The 23678-nt window shown below is 36.4% G+C and overlaps 5 protein-coding genes across 5 annotated transcripts; 3 read left to right on the top strand and 2 right to left on the bottom strand.

The window, feature by feature from the left end:
• Nucleotides 1-1916: 1916 nt before the first annotated feature.
• On the top strand, nucleotides 1917-2845 carry GCK72_022786 (uncharacterized protein; the record flags this gene model as incomplete). Its single annotated transcript, XM_003090421.2, has 3 exons — nucleotides 1917-2011; nucleotides 2461-2767; nucleotides 2816-2845. The coding sequence occupies 3 exons, from the start codon at nucleotides 1917-1919 to the stop codon at nucleotides 2843-2845; spliced, it is 432 nt and encodes a 143-aa protein (XP_003090469.2).
• Nucleotides 2846-10212: 7367 nt separating this feature from the next.
• Nucleotides 10213-12742, top strand: GCK72_022785 (uncharacterized protein; the record flags this gene model as incomplete). The annotated part of the gene is made up of 3 exons (XM_053735066.1): nucleotides 10213-10276; nucleotides 10346-10458; nucleotides 12386-12742. The coding sequence occupies 3 exons, from the start codon at nucleotides 10213-10215 to the stop codon at nucleotides 12740-12742; spliced, it is 534 nt and encodes a 177-aa protein (XP_053578632.1).
• Nucleotides 12743-15771: 3029 nt separating this feature from the next.
• GCK72_022784 (uncharacterized protein) lies at nucleotides 15772-16757 on the top strand (the record flags this gene model as incomplete). Its single annotated transcript, XM_003090943.2, has 4 exons — nucleotides 15772-15918; nucleotides 16074-16153; nucleotides 16202-16465; nucleotides 16514-16757. 4 exons carry the CDS (start codon nucleotides 15772-15774, stop codon nucleotides 16755-16757), a joined length of 735 nt encoding a protein of 244 aa, XP_003090991.2.
• Nucleotides 16758-17078: 321 nt separating this feature from the next.
• Nucleotides 17079-18069, bottom strand: GCK72_022783 (uncharacterized protein; the record flags this gene model as incomplete). The annotated part of the gene is made up of 3 exons (XM_003090940.2): nucleotides 17079-17202; nucleotides 17250-17695; nucleotides 17761-18069. The coding sequence occupies 3 exons, from the start codon at nucleotides 18067-18069 to the stop codon at nucleotides 17079-17081; spliced, it is 879 nt and encodes a 292-aa protein (XP_003090988.2).
• A 2461-nt stretch (nucleotides 18070-20530) lies between these two features.
• On the bottom strand, nucleotides 20531-21985 carry GCK72_022782 (uncharacterized protein; the record flags this gene model as incomplete). Its single annotated transcript, XM_003090946.2, has 5 exons — nucleotides 20531-20779; nucleotides 21565-21639; nucleotides 21685-21786; nucleotides 21843-21908; nucleotides 21968-21985. The coding sequence occupies 5 exons, from the start codon at nucleotides 21983-21985 to the stop codon at nucleotides 20531-20533; spliced, it is 510 nt and encodes a 169-aa protein (XP_003090994.2).
• Nucleotides 21986-23678: the final 1693 nt, after the last annotated feature.

Raw genomic sequence — 23678 nt, 5'->3', positions numbered from 1 at the left:
AGCTTTCCGTCAGTTAGATGTCTGGCCTACAAGTTGTGAAAGTGTGAGCTGTGTACTCCACGTGGGCAAGCTGCAGTTTTTCAAAAAGTTCTATTTTCTCTGGGGATTTCAGCGGTTTTTATCGGTGTTCTGAGATATTTAAAAGTTTGCGCACTATGCAAAACACCTCTGATCTCCCGATCTCTTTCAATTAGATGTTCATTTAATCTCTCGCTCATTTCTTTCCAAACACAAAACATCTCGTGCAGTTTCTCGCGAAAATCAACTAATTAGAGCATCTGTGTCAGGAATTTTGGAGCTTTATACTAATTTTTTTCTTGTCAAAAAAACATTTAATTTAATTTTTTTAAATAGTATGGAAAGGGTGCGGAGCCTATGGAGGCAAGGACTGCCGGCTTCTACTTGACCTCACACGATTGCAAAGTAATATTCCACTTTATTCAAATCGCCGCCATCGTCGTGTCTGCGTCTCTTCAGTCAAAGGCGCACGCTGTTTCCTCGTCGGGTCTCGCCGCGCCGCACATCCATCAACGACTGTGACCGTAATCGATCGACACCCCCACCTGGCCTAAAAGCCATTAATTAAATTAGTCTTGTTTTTAGTTTTGTTCTTCTAACAATTCTCTCTTCTGTTGTTTGTTTTAGAAGTTGTTCGTGAGCCTCGTCGGCGTCTCTCTGGACACCCCTAAGCTTTACTAAGCTAGGAATCCCCAGAGCGACTCCTCGAATACCTCGCTTACTCCTTTTCTCCCTTTTTATGTTAATTTCCCAAAAGGAAATAATCGATCAGGTTTTTAATGCAGGCCCTCGCGGGTCATGCTTTTTCCCTGAATAAATCGGTTATTTAATACACGTGTTAACTGTACAGCGGGACACTTCCTTTTACCTCTGAACCACCTAAAACGGAAGTATATTTTGGGCTCATGTTCCCACCCCACTCGGCACATTACCGGCGGCCTTCTGGAGACAGAAGGGGTGGCCACAACATCCACTAACAAAGTTGAGCTTCACATCAATAGGAGATGTTTAAGAAAAGTGTAACAATTTTTCAGTATAATCAAAAGATAATGTACCCGGCAACACACATTATGAAATTATCTTTTACATGCTGCGTTGGTGTGAAAAACAATTTATTTCGTATTGTAATCAAGGAAAAGTTTTTGTGTTCATCTCTTGACATAGCTAAATCTGATGTCACAGATGTGAATGCACGATACTTCTTCAGTATCATCAAATAATAATGTCCGACAACACACATTATGAATTAGTTTTTACATTTTGTGTTGTTGTAAAATCATTTTATATCGTATTGCAATAAAGGAAACACTTTTCCTTTTGGCATAGCTAAATCTGATATCACAGATGTAAAAGTTTTTTCACACGCGTCCTCAGGCGCCAAACTAGATAAAAGTCGTATAGCACCTAATTTTTGTTTGTGAAAAGGTATCCGAGCAACCGACTAATATTCAAATGATAATCTGGTGTTTGCCACCAAAAATAGAGAAATTAGAGAAAGGAAGAGAAGTGGGCGGAGGAAAAGAGAGCAATTGGTATAAAAGAGAAGGAAAACTGAAAAACGTTATTTCCTTTTTCCCTACAAGCACAATGTGAGTCGTGTTTGGCCAAATAATTATATTTTGATTTTAATTGAGTACTAATATATATATATTCGGGTTTTTACTCGTATTCTGTGACTGGTATGAAATCCTGTGGACAATTCTAATAAGATATATCGAGAAACGGACTGCCGGCTCAAACAATCTCTTATTCCACTGCCGCTCCAAGTCTCTACTTCATCGCATATCGATCTGAAAATTGGAATTAAAGGTGAGTAATTAATAAGATTGTGAAATTAGGTTTTGTATTCACAGAGTAAGTTTGCTCTACAGATAATCTGCAATTTTGAAATTTTCCAGATGCCTTTCCTCACCGATTGCCTCGCCATATTCTTCATCTTGATCGTGGCTGGTTGCTACATCAGCGCTTTCCTCATCGTCATCTATGAAGCCACGTGAGTTTTGGTTTTCACAATTCGTTAAACCTGAAATGAATAATTTCATTGACTTTTCCTAAAATTTTACCACTAAAAAAACTGTGTTAACAACAAGAAAAAGTAACTGCAATTCTATTTTTTACTTTAAAATGATTTGAGGATTTTAAAAATAATATTCATACTTAAAAATTGATTTTTGGGTATTTAAAGACGAGACTAGAAATCCCAAAAAAGTCACCAAAAAGGTAGTTACATAAAATTTGGCCGGGTTTTTCTTATTAGTCTGCCTTCCACCGACTACAATACCGAAACACGGTAACAGATGCACTTTTCATGTATCTTTAATTATTTTGTACTTTCAAATGCCATCACGAATAATAACCTTTGTGAAAAACACAAAAGCCTAATCTGTCCCGCTTTATTCATTTCTCTCTTTTTCTCAAATTTTTTGATTATTTTAATTCCAGAATGAACAACCTCGCATATTCCAATATCGGAGACGACACTCCCGCACCAACAGCCCAAATATCTCAAGAGGAATATGAGATGGAGCTGCGACATCGAGACCAGATGGCACGTGCCTTGGGATCAGATTCGATGAGAAAGATGAATTATATTGTTCGTCAGGATTCTGTGGCTCCAGAAGCCGTAGCCCAGGAAGCTCCAAAAGCACCAGAAGCCGGACCAATCCAGGAGGCTCCAAAAGTCACAAAAGCCCAGAAGACTCCAGAAGTTCACAATCCGGGAAATTCGTTCTGGCGTCGTCAGTGGGAGGTAAAATTTGTTAACATTAAATTTTGTCATTTGAAAAACAATTTTCAGCTCCTCAAATTCATCGTGTGCTGCAAGTAGTCTCCGTGCGTATAGGACGATCTAATTCTCTTTTTTCCTTCTTTACTATCCTTCCACGGCCGTCTCCCGTCTCTTTCTCTCTCTCTCTCTCTCTCTCTCTCTCTCTCTCTCTCTCTCTCTCTCTCTCTCTCTCTCTTTCTCTCTTTAGAAATTTCCTTTCTCTAATTATCTCTCATGTCTTAACACAATCTCCCCGTCTTTCTCTCTCTCTCTCTTTCTCTCTGTCCCCCTGACTCAAAGGCACGCCCATTTCTAGAAACTTCTTTTTCACTAACTCTTTTCCATGACTCTATATAGCGATAGCTCTCAGAAGAAGAAGAAGAAAAACAAATAAAAAGTTAAACTTGGAAATATACGATTTTCAGGGAGCAGAGAACAAGTACAGTATGTTGTCAACTATTAGGTTGATGCATAAGTTTTTTTCTTTTTTTGGTTAGTTTTTGGTATGAAATTTCTAGAAGACTAATACACATAACAATAAATGTTGTTGGTTAATACCTTTAAGTCATTGTAATTATACCTGTGACTTGACGTGCGCCATCAGCTTAATCTCAGCCGTAGACACGTCAAAACACTTGAGGAACCCTTTTTTGGTACCATTTTTCGTCTCCATTTTTTTCCTAGAAAATGTTGACGAGTATGGGTGAGCTATTCAGAATTTAAACAAGCAAGAAAGGTTATTTCTAAAAAGCTAATAAAATAATTTAAACTAAGCAACGATAGTTCAGTGCCCGTCTCTGACGAAAGGTGAGGGTCAGCAGTTTAGGGGTGTGCGAGTATTTTTGATTTTTCTTTAAGGCTAGATAGGGAAATTGGTGGAAATGTTTTTTGTTGAGTAGAGTAGACATTGATGTTTCAAAATTTACTTTGTTTCAGATATTCACGCCATTTGTCTTTTTTCGCAAGAAGCGCGAAGTCAACATCATCAAAATCACGCATTTTTTGAGTTTGATGAAGCCTACTGCTCCTACCTCTAAAGCAATTCACCAGATATTTCGCACATTTTTAGATCAATGTATCTACTATTGATTACTTACAACAAAATATGTCAGACTTGTTTGGGAGCGTTGAGAAAAGACCTAGACTCCACTCAAGTCTACTACTCAAATTTTCTCAAAAGCGCAAAAATCATAGCAAATACATCAGCCAAGTTTTATCACTTAATTTGATGGCTTTTTATAAATTTGTTATGGCATCATTTACTCATGTTATCTTCTTCCTACTAATGGAATAGTTCTGTCTGTGTGTCCGACGCTTCTCCCTGAATAACTTTTTTCTCTTCGAACCGTTTCAAAAGATGTTTGAGGGTATACACATGAACCTCCAAGCGCTTCAATTTTTGTACCCCGGGTGTCAGATTACTGTAGGATTACTGTAGCTACCGTAACCCAAAAAATGAAAAAGGGTTCCAAACAGAACGAGGGGAGACCAAACTTGGGTGGTAACAACCTTGACACCTCAGCATGACACCCAAAAAAAGTTGGGCCGGTTACTGTAGGATTACGGTAGTTACAGAGTTTTGAACATTAAAAGTCGAATCTGAATATCTTGGAAGGCTCAGATCCCCACTGATCGAGTACGTTGATAAATTTGTTAACTCTATAGTCCCGTACTTTTCCTTGGGACATTTTGCAGATTTTCCACTGCCATACCCCTAAAGGGGTACTGTAGCTACGGTAACCCAAAAATCGGGAAAGCAGGTGCAAACTGAATATACGGGGCCAATACTTTGCCCGTGACACCCTTGGCAACTTAAGACAATACTCTGAAAAATTTGAGCCAGTTTGGCTGCAACATCCAGAAATTTTCAAAAGTTTCCAGAATGTTCCAGAAACTTCTAGAAACTTCTAAAAATTTCCAGATACATATGGAAAGTTCTAGAAAGTTTTAGAAATAAAAAGAACCGTCCAGAAAATTCCAGCCTGACTTTTCCAGAGCCTTCCAAAAGATTCCAAAATAGAAAGAGTTTTGAATTTCGGCGGGAATTCAAATAATCCAGAACCTTCTAGAAACTACAAGAAAAAGTTTTGAATTTCGGCGAGAATTCAAATATTCCAGAACCTTCTAGAAACTTCTAGAAAGAGTTTTGAATTTCGGCGGGAATTCAAATAATCCAGAACCTTCTAGAAACTACAAGAAAAAGTTTTGAATTTCGGCGAGAATTCAAATATTCCAGAACCTTCTAGAAACTTCTAGAAAGAGTTTCGAATTTCGGCGGGAATTCGAAATATTCCAGAACCTTCTAGAAACTACAAGAAAAAGTTTTGAATTTCGGCGAGAATTCAAATATTCCAGAACCTTCTAGAAACTTCAAGAAAAAGTTTCGAATTTCGGCGGGAATTCAAATATTCCAGAACCTTCTAGAAACTACAAGAAAAAGTTTTGAATTTCGGCGGGAATTCAAATATTCCAGAACCTTCTAGAAACTACAAGAAAATGTTTTGAATTTCGGCGAGAATTCAAATATTCCAGAACCTTCTAGAAACTTCTAGAAAATGTTTTGAATTTCGGCGAGAATTCAAATATTCCAGAACCTTCTAGAAACTACAAGAAAAAGTTTCGAATTTCGGCGAGAATTCAAATATTCCAGAACCTTCTAGAAACTTCTAGAAAGAGTTTCGAATTTCGGCGGGAATCCGAAATATTCCAGAACCTTCTAGAAACTACAAGAAAATGTTTTGAATTTCGGCGGGAATTCAAATATTCCAGAACCTTCTAGAAACTTCAAGAAAATGTTTTGAATTTCGGCGGGAATTCAAATATTCCAGAACCTTCTAGAAACTACAAGAAAAAGTTTTGAATTTCGGCGAGAATTCAAATATTCCAGAACCTTCTAGAAACTTCAAGAAAAAGTTTCGAATTTCGGCGAGAATTCAAATATTCCAGAACCTTCTAGAAACTTCAAGAAAATGTTCTGAATTTCGGCGAGAATTCAAATATTCCAGAACCTTCTAGAAACTTCTAGAAAGAGTTTCGAATTTCGGCGGGAATCCGAAATATTCCAGAACCTTCTAGAAACTTCTAGAAAATGTTTTGAATTTCGGCGAGAATTCAAATATTCCAGAACCTTCTAGAAACTACAAGAAAAAGTTTTGAATTTCGGCGGGAATTCAAATATTCCAGAACCTTCTAGAAACTTCAAGAAAAAGTTTTGAATTTCGGCGGGAATTCAAATATTCCAGAACCTTCTAGAAACTTCAAGAAAAAGTTTCGAATTTCGGCGAGAATTCAAATATTCCAGAACCTTCTAGAAACTACAAGAAAAAGTTTTGAATTTCGGCGGGAATTCAAATATTCCAGAACCTTCTAGAAACTTCAAGAAAATGTTTTGAATTTCGGCGGGAATTCAAATATTCCAGAACCTTCTAGAAACTACAAGAAAAAGTTTTGAATTTCGGCGGGAATTCAAATATTCCAGAACCTTCTAGAAACTTCAAGAAAAAGTTTTGAATTTCGGCGGGAATTCGAAATACTCCAGAACCTTCTAGAAACTACAAGAAAAAGTTTTGAATTTCGGCGGGAATTCAAATATTCCAGAACCTTCTAGAAACTACAAGAAAAAGTTTTGAATTTCGGCGGGAATTCAAATATTCCAGAACCTTCTAGAAACTACAAGAAAAAGTTTCGAATTTCGGCGGGAATTCAAATATTCCAGAACCTTCTAGAAACTACAAGAAAAAGTTTCGAATTTCGGCGGGAATTCAAATATTCCAGAACCTTCTAGAAACTACAAGAAAAAGTTTTGAATTTCGGCGGGAATTCGAAATACTCCAGAACCTTCTAGAAACTACAAGAAAAAGTTTTGAATTTCGGCGGGAATTCAAATATTCCAGAACCTTCTAGAAACTACAAGAAAAAGTTTTGAATTTCGGCGGGAATTCAAATATTCCAGAACCTTCTAGAAACTTCAAGAAAAAGTTTCGAATTTCGGCGGGAATTCAAATATTCCAGAACCTTCTAGAAACTACAAGAAAAAGTTTCGAATTTCGGCGGGAATTCAAATATTCCAGAACCTTCTAGAAACTTCTAGAAAGAGTTTCGAATTTCGGCGGGAATCCGAAATATTCCAGAACCTTCTAGAAACTACAAGAAAATGTTTTGAATTTCGGCGGGAATTCAAATATTCCAGAACCTTCTAGAAACTTCAAGAAAATGTTTTGAATTTCGGCGGGAATTCAAATATTCCAGAACCTTCTAGAAACTACAAGAAAAAGTTTTGAATTTCGGCGAGAATTCAAATATTCCAGAACCTTCTAGAAACTTCAAGAAAAAGTTTCGAATTTCGGCGAGAATTCAAATATTCCAGAACCTTCTAGAAACTTCAAGAAAATGTTCTGAATTTCGGCGAGAATTCAAATATTCCAGAACCTTCTAGAAACTTCTAGAAAGAGTTTCGAATTTCGGCGGGAATCCGAAATATTCCAGAACCTTCTAGAAACTTCTAGAAAATGTTTTGAATTTCGGCGAGAATTCAAATATTCCAGAACCTTCTAGAAACTACAAGAAAAAGTTTTGAATTTCGGCGGGAATTCAAATATTCCAGAACCTTCTAGAAACTTCAAGAAAAAGTTTTGAATTTCGGCGGGAATTCAAATATTCCAGAACCTTCTAGAAACTTCAAGAAAAAGTTTCGAATTTCGGCGAGAATTCAAATATTCCAGAACCTTCTAGAAACTACAAGAAAAAGTTTTGAATTTCGGCGGGAATTCAAATATTCCAGAACCTTCTAGAAACTTCAAGAAAATGTTTTGAATTTCGGCGGGAATTCAAATATTCCAGAACCTTCTAGAAACTACAAGAAAAAGTTTTGAATTTCGGCGGGAATTCAAATATTCCAGAACCTTCTAGAAACTTCAAGAAAAAGTTTTGAATTTCGGCGGGAATTCGAAATACTCCAGAACCTTCTAGAAACTACAAGAAAAAGTTTTGAATTTCGGCGGGAATTCAAATATTCCAGAACCTTCTAGAAACTACAAGAAAAAGTTTTGAATTTCGGCGGGAATTCAAATATTCCAGAACCTTCTAGAAACTACAAGAAAAAGTTTCGAATTTCGGCGGGAATTCAAATATTCCAGAACCTTCTAGAAACTACAAGAAAAAGTTTCGAATTTCGGCGGGAATTCAAATATTCCAGAACCTTCTAGAAACTACAAGAAAAAGTTTTGAATTTCGGCGGGAATTCGAAATACTCCAGAACCTTCTAGAAACTACAAGAAAAAGTTTTGAATTTCGGCGGGAATTCAAATATTCCAGAACCTTCTAGAAACTACAAGAAAAAGTTTTGAATTTCGGCGGGAATTCAAATATTCCAGAACCTTCTAGAAACTTCAAGAAAAAGTTTCGAATTTCGGCGGGAATTCAAATATTCCAGAACCTTCTAGAAACTACAAGAAAAAGTTTCGAATTTCGGCGGGAATTCAAATATTCCAGAACCTTCTAGAAACTACAAGAAAAAGTTTCGAATTTTGCCAATTTTGCAAAGCTGTTATACGGCCGACCGAGGAAGGCCGCGGCCTCGGGTCAGCTTTGCCTCCAACAACTAAAAAAAACAGCGACCGGGTGAGCTGCTGTGAAATTGTCTGAAGTGTTGTGTAAGATCCGGAATCAAGAATACATATACTGGAAAGGTCAGAAATTTTTTGTACCACACCTTATGCTGAACGACAAAGCAGTGCAATTAAGAAGAAATAATGAAAAACAGATAAGTCGAAACGAACAGTAAAGTTATAAGAACATTACATTACTTCATTCATCTCAAAAGTTTTTTTGGATTCCGAAGAAATTTTCCAGCAGTTTCTACTTACAAACTTCAAGTCATCTAAGTCCAGCGAAAATCGCGGCGTAGACGCGAATTTTCTGCTGGTCTTTTAACTATTACAATTAGTTTGGTATAAATGTGCTCTCAAATATTTCTGTAATCTGTTTGAACTCAGCTGAACCATGGTTTCTCGATGCTGCCGATCGTCTGTAAATATTTTTTCAGCCCAAGTGTTGTGAAAAACAAATCATAACGTGTTGTAATCATGGGAAATTTTTTGTGTTCATCCTAGGAAATGTCCCCGATAACATCCATTATGAAATAATTTTTACACAGAAAGTGATGTGAAAAATAATTCATATCGTATTGTGAGAAAAAATATTGAAAAACACCCAAAAAAAGCTTCCAATTTGCATAGCTACATACAGTAGCGAGCATAAGTGAGTACCCCTAGGTACTTCTATGTGTAACTCAGCTGAATCGAGTCCGTTTTGCCTAAACTTTTTTTTGAAAAGAAGCTTAAATATTCAGCAATACGAATATATGTTTTTTGAAAAAACTTCCATCACTGATTTTTTCGATAATCGATTTTTCCTGATCTTGATTTGAAAATTCGAAAAAAAACTTTTTATTTTTCTCTTGGAGTTAATGAGTTTTTTGTTTCGAAATGTTGGAAAATGATCAGATAAACAAAAAATTGTGTTGAATTGGCTTCTCAACTCCTGAGCATCGTGCTAGAGCTCCAGAAGTCAAAAGTAGTGTCCACGGAAAAATCTCCATAACTCATCAAAAAAGGTTTCAAATTAGCCCAAACATGCACCAAAAGACGTGTCTTGTGTTTTTCTACAAACCAACATCAAACAATTACAGATTAAGAAAAAATAATTTTTCTAATTTTTTTCACTAAAATTTTTTTAAATTCCTATTTTTTCTCAATTTCTGGTATTTTCTGACTACAACACGAACAAGGATCACATAAATGTGTTTTATTATGCGTGGTAAAACATTTTGCATGCAGTTTTTTGAAAGTTATGTTTGTTTTTCATCCAGAAAATACCAGAAATTGAGAAAAAATAGGAATTTTAAAAAATTTTAGTGAAAAAAATTAGAAAAATTATTTTCTCTTAATCTGTAATTGTTTAATGTTGGTTTGTAGAAAAACACAAGACACGTCTTTTGGTGCATGTTTGGACTAATTTGAAACCTTTTTTGATGAGTTATGGAGATTTTTCCGTGGACACTACTTTTGACTTCTGGAGCTCTAGCACGATGCTCAGGAGTTGAGAAGCCAATTCAACATATTTTTTTGTTTATCTGATCATTTTCCAACATTTCGAAACAAAAAACTCAATAACTCCAAGAGAAAAATAAAAAGTTTTTTTTCGAATTTTCAAATCAAGATCAGGAAAAATCGATTATCGAAAAAATCAGTGATGGAAGTTTTTTCAAAAAACATATATTCGTATTGCTGAATATTTTAGCTTCTTTTCAAAAAAAGTTTAGGCAAAACGGACATGATTCAGCTGAGTTACACATAGAAGTACCTAGGGGTACTCACTTATGCTCGCTACTGTAGATCTGGTTTCACAAATCTGAAGTTTTTTCTCACATGTTCTCAGGCACCAGACAGCAACAAACAGAACAGATATATGTTCTATTGCACCTGATTTTCGGTTTGTGGTTTTTAGAGAAAGTATTATTTTTATGTCGGAATACCGTTTTATGAAAACTTCAATTTTCAGTGGAGAAGAATCCAGAAATGGTCCGACGGATGGAAAAGTGGGTATTCAAATGGGTGTGGTCAGTCGCCGCCTTCTGCTGCATGAAAAAATGCGAATGTGATGAAGTGAAGAGAGTAAGACCGCAGACGTCTATCCTCTTCTCTCTTTCAGAGTTTATTAAGTTCTTTAATTTCTTTCATATAATTATCCGTCAATTTGCTTCCTTTCCCTATTTTCGCTTTCTCCTATTTGCATAATGAATTAGTAGTTAATCTGTTTCGTATTTTTCTTTTTCTTTCAGAGTCCATCCAGTTTCCTTTTCGGCTATCTTTATGTATTCCGATACTGTCTTTCCTCTTTCAGATTTCTCAATTTGGATATGAATTATAACGGATGAAAGAGCGGGACACAATTGGGAGTTGAGATGTACTTCCAGGTTCCTTCGAATTGCAAACATAGCTGATGGATTTCTATCATACTTTATACAGAATAGTCCTCAGACGTCAGTTTCTAAAAAAAATTTTGAAATAGGAGTAATGGGCGAACCGCAACGAATAAACTTGGTATAAAAAAGGAAACTTCAGAAATTTCATTCCCCTATCTCATTCCCATATTAACACGAAGGTATTGTCTACGGTGAGTATAACACGATACTTCTTCGTTATGATCAACAGAAAATGTCCCTGACAACATACATCATGGAAATATTTTCACAGGCGAAGGTGTGGGGAAAATAATGCATTCTATTTGTGTAGCTAAATCCGATATCACAGATGTAAATATTTTTCTCACGCGTTCTCAGACACCAACCTAGATATAAGTTGTATAGCACCTGATTTCCGTTTGCGGAGGGAGAAACGGAGCAACCGCCTAACATTCACACGCTAATCTGGTGTTTGCCACCGAAAAACAAGAAATTAGAGAAGGGGAGAGAAGTGGGCGGAGAAAAAGAGAGGAATTGGTATAAAAGAGAAGGGAAATCTCAGAAATTTCATTCCCTTTCTTCCTACAAGCGCAATGTGGACCGCGTTTGGACAAATAATTATATTTTGATTTTTATTGAATACTAATATATATATTCGGGTATTTTTTACTTGTATTCTGCTACTGGTATGAATTTCTGTGGACAATTCTAATAAGATGTGAGTTTTATTTTATGCAATTCATTAGACTTGAATTATTTCATTGTGGTTTGATGTAAGTTTTTAAAACTATGAGAAGTTATGTTAACGACGAGAAAAGGCAGGTTCTATTATTATGTTAAGTTTGAAACTTTGCAAGGACTTTTTGTTTTTGATAATATTCACAGTTTGCAAAGTTGTTTGCGTTTCTAGAAACTAGAAGAAATCGTTCAAAGATTTATTTTTAATCTCCATCTCACTAAGGCAAAAACAGAAGACGTTCAGTATTCGCTCTGTCTGGAACTGTAGTATCACATTGGAAAGTTTCAAAAATAAATAATAGTCCTGCTGTAATGTAGATTTTCAAAAATCAAGACCTTTTCGTGTTTTCCTACTTCTGACCACTCTATTCGCTAATCCCATACTTGCAAATTTACGGCCCGGCCCGGGCCGGGCAGGGCCGGAAGAGAATTTTCAAGGCCGGCTTCAAAAAAAGGTACCTATTTTTTACCAAATTTTTTGAATTTTTTTGAAATTTTACATTGAAAATTTCAATTTTTTGATGCACAACTATAGTTTGATTGAATTCTGAAGTATAGTCAAAAACTCGACATTTTTGGGAAAAAATTCAAAAAAATTCAAATTTTCGTTCAAATTTTCTGTTCAAATTTTTCAGCCGGGTCGGGCCGGGCCTTGGAAATTCTCTTCACGGCCCGGCCCGGCCCGTTGCAAGTATGGCTAAACCGCTTTTCTGTCTTGTAGCCTGTAGCCAATTAGTCATAATTGGCTACAGGCTTTAGCCCTTCGAAGTTAGTTTTGGTCTTACTGAACTTTGGCAATGAAACTTCTAGACTTTGAAGATCTATCGATGTGTTTGCGCATCCAGATGAATTCCAATAATATGAAATTCCAGTGAACGACAACCAGAACATCTTTGTAGGCCTTCTCCTTAAAATCCATCATCTACCAAGACGCACACTGGATCGAGATTGAGGATTTGTACAAGCTGCAAAACGCCGAAGTCGTCAAGATCGGTGACAACAACGACTTCACGAATTGCGAGTACAACATGCTCATTGTGCACTGGATGACTCACGAGGGAGACATGTTCAAGACATTGGAGATTGGAAGAAAGAGAACCGGCGCTTTGCACGTCGACTGGTTCCTCAAGGACGTCGTGTATTTGGAAATAGCTAGAGGAATGGGAGGAGATGATGGAGCCATACTGCTTGTGAGTTGGGGTTTGATATATCCAAGATATGTACGTAGAAACAGATCGAGAGCCCGCCATTATTGAGATTTGGTCCAACGACCGTTTTCTTTCAAAGCGGTTTTCATCCTAACTTCATCACTTTTGATCGAATCGAAGAGATTTTGAAACCGTTTGAAAACCCGTATTTTTCTCTGTGGACATAACGAAAATAAAATGTTCTTCAAAACATGGGTCATTCCACTTGATTCGTTATCTGCGAGCTGTCCCAAGGGAGTTACGCTACGCGTTCTTATAGGCACGTATAATTCTGGAAATCAGCTTTTAGCGCAAGTCGTAATGATAGGATTTTGTTTTTGCAGCTTTTTTTTCACAAAAAATGCTACGGTAGCGCAAAGAAAGATTACCTGAGGGAATGACTAGCCAGCGGCTACACCACGCAGTTTTTTTTCTCTATTTTGAAGTCATTTTTCTTGAATACCAGACAGAATCGAGCGGGATTCCACCTGTCGCTTTCCGCTTTTTGCCCAAAAATATTGGATTTTTTAAAGTTTTCTGCAGCAAAGCTATCATTTGTAAGGGATCAGTGATTCCTAACAGACAGTTTCCCACAACCCTGTTAGTCACTATTCTTGCTGCTGCTCACATTCCAAATACCGTCGCGAAGTCTATTTCCAGACAAGTTACTTTCCTTATACATAATTTTCTCTATTTATCGCATTCCCAAGATCCAATTGATTAATTACCGTCTCAACCTCTTCCACGATCTTTAAGAATGTTATTCCAGGAGCCGCAACACAAAAGGACCCCCACCGCCCCACAAGAACAAGCGACGAACCGTCTCCTAAATCTATGTCTTAAACCTTTTTTAAATAAACATATTCAAAAAAAACCCTCGTTTTCTTTTATTATTTTTTTACCAAAAAACAAAATTTTGCACAAATTTTACCATTTTCAGAGGCTTTTTACAACAAAAAATGCAAAACCGACTTCCGCCCTCCGCTTTCCGTCCAAAAATTGTTTTTTCCGTTTTCCGCCATTTCAAAAATTGCATTTTCCTAAATTCTGGATCAAATGTTTCCTGTTTTCTGTATAAAAATAAGTTGAATGCTGCTATTCGGATTTCGTACACATACATGTGTGCCAACCCATAATTAATTTTTCTATTTTGAAAATTTTCCACGCTTTGTTGGTTGAAAAGTTTTGTAGTATCCACCTGCCATTTACATATATGCTCTGGTGTTTGCCGCCAAAAGGAGATTAGAGAAGAGGAAAAGAGGGGAATTGATATCAAAGAACATTCGAATGCTAATTTGGTGTTTGCCAATGAAAAGCAAAAAATTAGAGAAGGGGAGAGAAGTGGGCGGAGGAAAAGAGAGGAATTGGTATAAAAGAGCAGGAAACCTCAGAAATTTCATTTCCTCTCTCCCTACAAGCGCAATGTGGACCACGTTTCAGCTAAGAGAATAAAGGGAAAACGCATGGAAGACACGATGAAATCATACATATCGGAAATTGAAAACTCCGACTCTCCAGTTATCGACTTTTCAGCTTGAAACATAAATCAGAAGTTTTCATATTTGATAGTAGACGAAGTATCTGAGCAATTTTTCCCAGAAAAGAAATACAAAAACCAATATTCTAAACTTATGAATATGTGAAGAAAATAATCCAAACCAGCGAGACTCCATGTCTCTAATCCTTTTTTCAGAATTTTCGATGTTAATTCACCCGGAATCTACGTCTTCTACCGGTCCCGTCGTTTCCCTGTTGCTTCCTCGCTCTACCGCACTGACTTGTCTGCGTCTCCTCACTCTCGCAGCGTGACGTGACGCGTGCGCGGTCATCAGGACTTTCGAATATGTTCCGATGGACTCTCGGCACCTTTTTTCCACTCTCGCTTTTATTCGCTTTCCCTTTTTTTTTAGTTTAAATGTTTCTCTTCTCTTTAGTTATTTTATTATAATCTTTTCGTCTAATTTAATGTAAATTCCCCCCCCTTTTTTGTAGCAACAAAAAAAATGCTCGAACAACGTGGCATTTTTAGTGGCCTAAAATTTTTTTGAAACCAGCAGTTTTAACGGCGCAGAGAAAGCGTACTTTTTCCCACAACTAATGCATAATTATTATAAAACAAATAACCTTTAGTTTTCTTCTTTATTTTCAGATTTCTCCTAAAAAAGGACAGACAGGCCTTAGCAATTTAGGCCTGAAAATCACCACAATTAAAACATTTCCTCTTATTTCCTTTTCTTCTAATCTTCCAATTTCTTCTACTCTTCGTCGCTTTATTTCCATTCAAGGCATTCGTCGCATTCCTTCGCTTCTCTTCCGTTTCTTTTCTCCCTTTCTTTAGTCTCCGCCCATTTCTTCACAACTCTGCCGGTAGTGGTGGTTGTGGGTCACAGGGGCATAAAATGCCCACATGAGGCATCTGCGCTTCGAAAAAATTAGCGCGATGTTCAAAAATTTAACCAAAAAACTTTTTTGTGCGAAGTTTTATCGAAAATAGCGAGAAAAATGGAAGAAAAGTCAGCTTCATTCGAATGGTTTGACTCCCTATTGTTCGTCGGACTTCGTCCACGTTATAAGTCACCGCATTATAATGAGCGGCAACCCAATTGACAACTTGCTAAGTCGTGTGCAAACGCGCTTCACTAGCCTTCCGGTTTCGCGGGAAAATAATTTGAATTCATATAGACAAAATATGACCCTGTGTAGGTATCTATTAGGCCCAAACGGTAAGTGCAAAACCAAAACAAACAAAGAACACACTACATAACACAAAGGACCATCTGACCTTTTACGTTGCAAATCTTCCCAAGAGCAATATCTCCAACCAGTCTTCCAATTTTTCATTGTCATACTGGTGGCCTACTGCAGATCAATATTTTTTGCATTGCGTGTTTTGCGTTTCTTTTTGCTCTTTCAATCTTTCATTGTTGATGAAATCTTTACGTTCTGTTGTTTCATCATCTACTACGTTCTTTCTGGATGTATTCCTTGTAAAATTTTATGATTATTTTTTTCTGCTGCATTCTCCTTCACTCCTTTTAGTAATATTGTCTTTTTCTCTATCTGATTTTTTATTTTCAGCTATGGAACTCAACGCATCAATGGAGTTGCCAGAAGGGTTCACCGACAAAAGTGACATTTGCATCGATGAGATTCCTTCTGGATTTGAGAAGGAAGATCCACAACAGGATCATTTCAGTCTGGTTCAAGGACGGACTTCGACAAGTCATAAACCAGTTTTCTATCATGTGAGTGCTTTTTGTTACTCTAGGTACTTTATATGATCTTTTTTTGCACAAGACCATCAGACAGCTTGACAGTCAAACTAATATTTAGAGTACGCAAACACCGGGTTTCCTTTTTGTTATTTTGAAAATTCGTCACTTCTTATCTTCTATTTCAGGTTACAACAGACGAGGTCAACAGAAGAATCAACGGAATCGAAAAGCTGAATAGCTCCAGCATGGCGTGCAACCTGAAAAAGTAGGCTGGTTTACCCAATCAATAAATACTAAACTTTGTGTATTGCAGGTCAAAAGTCAAAAACGGCGGAGAGATTCTACGCAAGAAACTTGAAGAACGTGGTGTTGAAGTTAATCTGAACAAAAGACAGAATGTGACGCCCAACACCATCATTCCGTTGACAGAGGCCGAAGCTGTTCATTTTGGGAAAGATTTGGGCAAATCTATTGACGAAGCCTATCCACGCGATGAACTGGCTGAAGAGTTTGCCAGTGAGGCGCTAAGCAATGATAGTGCCCAATTAGAAAGTTTAGTGGAACTGGATGCGTTCAGGTTAGTTACTTTAGATTAAACGAATGAAAACAAAATTCTTAACTTCAGGGAGTGCATGGCGTCACTTAAGAACGTGTTTTCATCAGTCGTCCCACCGTGCACCGGACTCCGCCCAAAGGCCTCGAACAATGTCGACTTGAATTTAGATATGGAGAGGTTCTCTCAAGCAACTCATGGAATGGGAATCATCACAAACCACTTGTGGCTTCAGGAATTGACGACACTGGGAACCGATATGGCAAAAGAGATCAAAGAAAAAGTGGAGAGCAAGAAGGAAAATAATGCGAAATAACTATATTATGTGCACAATGTTTTAAAAATAATATTTAATAAGAGTTTTTGAGCAACTTGCTGTGAATGAAAGTTTTTTTCCCGCTTTATGTTTGAATATGAGTATTGTTTGGAGAATATCCGCAGTTTCTGGTTTTACAGCAGTCAAGCGACATTTAGTTTCAAATTTAAATATCGAGTTGTAATTATAATGGATTTTCATATTTTTCCAAAAACTATATCGGTAAAAAACATGACTCTGTATTTAAAATCTTTATTTTATTTACTGTGGAAGTCATTTCGCAACAAAGAAAAGTTTGCAACAGCTTAATTAACATCATTCTTATTCTTCGTCTTCTTGCAGGAGCTTTTTGAAGCATTCTTCGCAGATGGTATATTCACATAGAACGAAAACTTGGGGAGTCTTAAAGTTACTGTAGTCAAGGTAGCAGTAATCGCAGTATGGGCTAAAAATGGAAGATTGGTGACAAGACAAGGGTAAATGGCTACTTACCTTATATCGTCTTCATCAAAATTTGACTCTTCAAAATCCGATGAATCTCCAACAAAAATCACTTCAATCGGTTTTTCTTCAGCATGCTGAGATTTCATTTCCAGCTCCCTTGGCATAATTTTGACTGACTCCAATAGTACTTCTTCCTCATTATAATCCACAAACTTTTGTTCGGCGTAAATATAAATATCGAGGGTGCTGCCCGCACCGAATAATGAAATGAACACTTGCAGAAGAACAACGGCTGTGCACATGGGCTCCTCAATTTTTAATGCTTTTTCGATAGTGTAGTACAGAAAATAGGCATGAGAAGAAATAATAACCGAGATCATAGTCCAGGACTTGTCAGCAGCGAGACTTGGTTTGAATTTTTTGTTAGCAGAGAAACAAAATCCAAAATAGACAACGATGATGAGAGGCATGGTTGCCAAAGCTACGAAAGAATCCTGAAAATGGAATGAATAAAATACAGGTAATGTATCAATCTAAAAAATTTTTCAAAAAAACTTACCTCTGGTTTTGTTTTCATTTTGAGGGCTGCAAGTTTTCCGAACAGAGACAATGAAAAAATTAATATGAATCCAAACATCATAGTATTCCTGCACCGTTGGCGTGGTTTGATCTTGCACCATTTCTGTACAGTGTCCAAACAACACGATAATTTGTAGAAACCAAGAGTTATGAGAGCAAGAAAGAACATTCCGGCAACATCTTTGATGAGAAAATCATGGCTCCACTTCGAATCGCCGTCGATAGAAACGAGAAATACAATCACAGCTTGTAGAATGAAATAGAGATACACAAGAATACCCGTGAGCATTTTCTTTAAAGAATAAGAAGACGAGTACGAGTTGGAATTGACCAGTCAGAAGAGACGAATGAGAATGAATATGAATGAATAAATCTCTTTCTATAGCATCCCGTTTAGGTAAGTCATAAAACAGGGCGGAGCTTCGATAAGCGCGGCAATATAAGATTAAAAAAACAGAGTTGTAAACTTGAGAGATATGCCGACTGACGTTTTACTGTTTTGAAAATAAATTGAGTATGTCGGAATGCCGACAAAACACTCTGATTGGGATAAGATAACTCTATGACTCGGAATATGCAGCCGACAAAAGTTGATTTATGAAAATCATGTGGATTAAATTTCAAAAACATACAAGTAATGTTTTACAACCATTTTCAAAATATGTAGTTCTCTTGTGACCAAAAAATACACAGCTATCAGTTTGAAGGATTTGCCGAAGAGTTGAAAAAAGCATACTTGTCACGGGCAGGGTCGGGCCGGGCCGAAATCAAGAAAGTGTTCGGCCCGGCCCGCTCGGCCCGTTTTGAAACATTTTCTGAAACATTTTTGAAAATTTGATGTTTTTTTGGAAATTTTGATGTTTTTTTTGGAAATTTTTTGAAAAAAATTTTTTCGAATAAAACTTCAAAATTCAATAAAAAAGTAAATATGTATGATAATTTAAGCATTTTTTCTCTAAATTTTCGAAAAATTTCAGGAAATTGTGTTACAAAATGAGTACTCATTTTTGAATCCGGGCCGGCCCGATTTTTGACAAGTATGGAAAAAAGGGTTTCTAACTGGGAAAGTGAAGTTTAATGGTCATGAAATAATTCACAGTTCAATAAAACCTCATATAATTAAAACTACGTAACATTTGTTGCTTCTGACAATTTCTTGATGAAGGGCTTCTAATTATTTTCTACGAGTTGAGTACTGATATTTTTAAAACTACATGGGAATAACCATTTGTCAAAGATTATAATTGTATTGTTTACTTCCTTGTTTTTTTCCTGACTAATACATCTTGGTAAAAATGATTTCTATCTGAATGTTCTGCAACAACATCAGGCTTTCTGAGCAACACTCTTAAAATTTGCGTAAGATTCTGCCATCTGTCAGATATAAAACCAACCAGAACATATAAGTTTCGTATATATTAAAATCAATACAATTGAAATACAGAGAGCCAAAACAAATTGCTCTAATTTTCTACGAATATGCCGAGAATCGGTTATTGTTTGATAGACCCGGATTCAGCATATCTATAGGAAGTTTCTGTAACATCAAACTTGACTACAGAAATATTTTTTATCTGGAATAACAAAATTAAGGGATAAAGTACCTGAAATTCATTGCAACTAGATTCGCCGATTCTTTCCAAAAGCAGAAATTCAAAAACTTGTAATACAATTGCCGTGTTTACCTGAAAAGTTTCAAGTTAAATCATGTGATGAGAAATTCAAAGTAATGCATTCAGAGCCACTCAATTCAAGTGACAAATGGATATTTTGCCAATATTCCCAGCTTGATTTCTTCTCAATAATTTTAGTTATCCGCAATTGTACACGTCAATCGATACCAATTTTCAGGTTCCAGAAATATCGTTTTTGCATTTGAGTTTACAATCTTTGCAGAATAGAAGTTGTTTCACAATATGAAGTGTGATCTGAAAACATTTATATCCCTCCGTTATTTAGTACAGAAAATATTATTTCTGTATTCATTTGTCACTTGAATTGATTTCCAAAAACAGATAAGGTTACATGTCTACTGATGAAAAACACCGGAAAAACTTATTGTGAGTTTTTTCATATTTTTTTACAAAAAGCTATTTATGTGCATACTGATAATGTTGGTGAAACCGTGAAACTCTTCTGCAAATGTGAAACTTCAAAGCACCGTTAGAAGTGCGCGCAGTTTGTTTCTGCTATGCTTTGCAACTAAGTTTGCCATTTTCGACACATACGGCAGCGTAGGATTGTAAAAATCATTGTTGTAATAATCAAACTTGTCAGATTTTGGCCGGGCCGGGCTGAGATTTTGCTCGGCCCGCCTTCAAGAAATAATATCTATTTTTCGACCAGATTTTTTCGAATTTTTTGAAGATATTACATTTCAATAATCCAATCAAGAAACTGTCGGCATCTAATTTTATGTAGTCTCCATTACATGAGGTTTCAATCAACTGCGAATTTTTTTATCTGTTGAGGTTCACTTTTTCAGTTGAAAACCTTTTATACAGTGCTTTGGTAATCCCTTCAAACTGATAGCTTTTTATGTTTCTGTCACAAACGAACTTTTTTGAAAATGATTGTAAAACAGACAGATAACTCTTACATGTAAAAATTGCTTTATTACGAGTTACGGTACTATTAAAAATTCGGAATTTCAAAATTGTAAAACTGGTGGTGAATAATGAGTAACAAAATAAGGACAATCAAACGACTTTTCAAACAACAGTGAAGAGGAAAGTGAATGAAGTTTCTCTTTATTCCAAATATTTTCCAAAGTGGAGTCTGGCATAATAGTTTATTACCAGCTTCGCTTGGTTGAGAATCTGAAAAGTGTCTCCTATTGGCACTCCTAATACCTTGTGGATTGTGAGCTCATATTCTCGATGAGAAGCCCAGCATTCCAGCATCTCCCCAGTGACACCTTCCTTTAAGAATACTTGAATAGTGGAGGTGGCGGTGTCGGTGTTAAGGAACAGCTTGATAAACTCCACCACTTCGTATTTCTGAAATAAATCTTGTTTTTGTTGGATCAAAAATTTAGCAAGTTGTGGTATCCCTTTTAGTTTTTTTTTCAGCTGATATCACCAACATGCCACTGCTTTTATGAGTTTTAAAAATGCCGTTTGGAGCCTGAAACGGTCACATCTCATTACCGCCTACAAAAAAACCCACACATCACCGGCCAACAACTCATCATGTTCTGTCAAAGCATTCTTATATTCTGCAGCAAATTATTTTCTCACTACATTTCTACGTTTTTCGACTCGATCTGATACCGATTTAAAAAAACAAAAATTGAAAATGCTGATTCATATTCGGTTAAATTTCACAATTTCAAACAAAAAGTTAAAAGATGATTCTCCTACGATAAATTTGAAAAATATTCATGTTTTTCAGTATCTTGATGCCACGTCATAACAATTCAAGTACTCTCGCCTCCCGGTCAGGCCCCTCCTTTTTTTTCCCTCTCTTCACCGCCGCCGATCTGTCTGTTTGTTTTCTTTGCGTTTCCGCCTGATCAGCATATTGTGTCTACTCTCTCTTCAAACTTCCGCCAGATTCAAAAAGTGTAACTAACAGTAAGACGGTAGCTTTTATTTGACCTTGATATCCAAGTAGACAACTTTAAATAGTTTAGGTTCTAAGCAACCACCGTAAGACTAGACTACTGACTCATATTAAGAAGTATTTACAAACTTTTTGTTTAGTTAGAGTTTTCAAAAGAAAAATTCAAGTGTCACTGAACAATCCTATGTAATAAACACCATACAACTGAACGAAAGCTTACATCCCAGGCGCCCATACTTGTTTTCTTGTTTCCTCGAGCCACAAGAAGCAGATAGTTAGCCGGAATTATAGAAGTCTACAAAATATTTCAAGTGTATTTTTATCGCTTTAGATTTCTTACCGAAAGAAGTTGATGAGGTCTTTTTGGAACTTGTGGTGCTCGAGATGCAGACAGTCTAGCTGGTTCAAAGAGAGGATACAATTCCGATGGGGACTTTCCGAGCTGAAAACAATAAAAAACTCGCCAGTTGTCGAAAATATGAAAATTGTTGAACTGACCTTGATCCACTCTTGCTTCAACTGTTCCTCGATTTGTGACAAGTCAATGTCATTAGTACTGTTGACCTAAAATTCAATAACTATGTGTTATGATCGAAATGACTTTTTCAGTGTTTTTAACTCACCGGTTTTGGACTCTCCATTGCGAACACCATAAAATCGGAGAACTTGGCTTTCTAGAAAAAAAGAAAATTGGAATTTGGTTTTGATTTTGCTTTTGACAATGAAAGAAAGAGAACGCGATTAATGTTTCTAACAAAAATTATTCATAAAAATGAGTAGAAAGGTTCGAAATTTTCCTAAAAGTTGTTTATCAGAATAAGAGACACGAGACAGTGGCTAACAGGAAGAAAATATTTGAAATATGGAGGAGAGGTTGGTTGGCGTCAGAAAATGAAAAGGGCGCGAAGAAGTGAGAGAATGAAAAAGGTACACTAGTGGAAGTCGTTAGTTGTTTGTGATTTGAAGGTGCGCCTGTTCCCTAAACGTCCTTCCCTCTGTTCTATCGACATTTAGTCACTTTTGAACTTTATGATTTATTGAGTACGATTGACAGAGAAATGTTATTATCTGATTGAGGGTGTTTTATGTCGTGTATTGGGAGCAGACACAATTCATTTCTTATTCAATTAGAATCATCCTTTTCTATTGTTTTTTTGTGACCTCGGGCCAGACATTCACTAGACAAGGTCCTTGATTTTGGATAGTAATACCTTTTTGTGAGAAAAATTTTGAGAGAAATACATTCTTTTTAAGGATGTTCGCAGACTTGTTCGGAATTTTCCATTTTTATTAGTAATTTTACTGCCAAATCCCCTTTTACTGATTTCTTTACTTTTTTTCCTTTCCCCATTTTTTTGAACGACATGTTCGTTCTCAATGTTGACTGCTGCAAAAAATTATGTAGCTGTTATAATACAAGCAATTGGGACAATGCAAAAAGGTTGAATAAGAACGTTGAATTGTGGAGAGACAATAAAACATCTGGTCGGCACACTCTCACCAAAACTTCGATTTATCCGTATGATAAATACAATACTTTTCTCATAAGTTGGCTTCGTGTGTTTTTGTATCTGTTGCAAATCATTCGCTAAACGGTTTTTTTATTCGTCCGGTGTTATTGACATTTAAATTTCTTCTTTTGTATGGTATGCTTACTTCATTTCACTGACATGATTTTCGTATACTTCCAGAAACCTCCGTGTGTTTTCAAAATGCTGGTCATCAACAAAGAGGGTGTCCGTCTGCAATACCGAAACAACAGAGAAACTTGCTACCCTTTCTTTTGAAAATACTGCATACTTTTCGGTTAAAGCATATAATTTCAATCATGAAAGAGAAAAATTGATTCTTCTACGATAAATTTGAACAATATTAATGTTTTTCAGTATTTTAATGCCACGTCATAACATTTCAAGCACCTTCGCGTCCCGGTCGGACCCACTTCTCTTTCCCTTCTTTTGCTGCAGCAGCTCTTAACTTTCTCTGCGTCTCCACTTGATCAGCATATCGTTTTTACTCTCTCTTCAAATTGCCGCCAGATTAAAAAAGTGTAACTAGCAGTAAGACGGTAACTTTTATTTGACATTGAACTCTGAGTAGACAACAACGATTAGCGTGGAGAAAACTGATTTTGTGATGGAGGCGATTCCCTGAAAAACATTTAATATATGACTAATATAAAAATTTATTTAAAATCGATTGAGGCATTGAGAAGAAAAAAACGAAAAATTATACATTTTTAAAAATATGCAAGAAGTACAAGTACAGAAAAAACGTTTCAAAAAGAAGGTGATATCAAACGATTGAACTAGGGAAAGAGGGCGAAGGAGAAAT

Source organism: Caenorhabditis remanei, chromosome X (genome assembly GCF_010183535.1).
Source record: "Caenorhabditis remanei strain PX506 chromosome X, whole genome shotgun sequence".
In the NCBI taxonomy this organism is placed as follows: domain Eukaryota; kingdom Metazoa; phylum Nematoda; class Chromadorea; order Rhabditida; family Rhabditidae; genus Caenorhabditis; species Caenorhabditis remanei.
The sequence above is the reverse complement of the archived record's forward strand: the minus strand, read 5'-3'. Positions and strand labels throughout refer to the sequence as shown.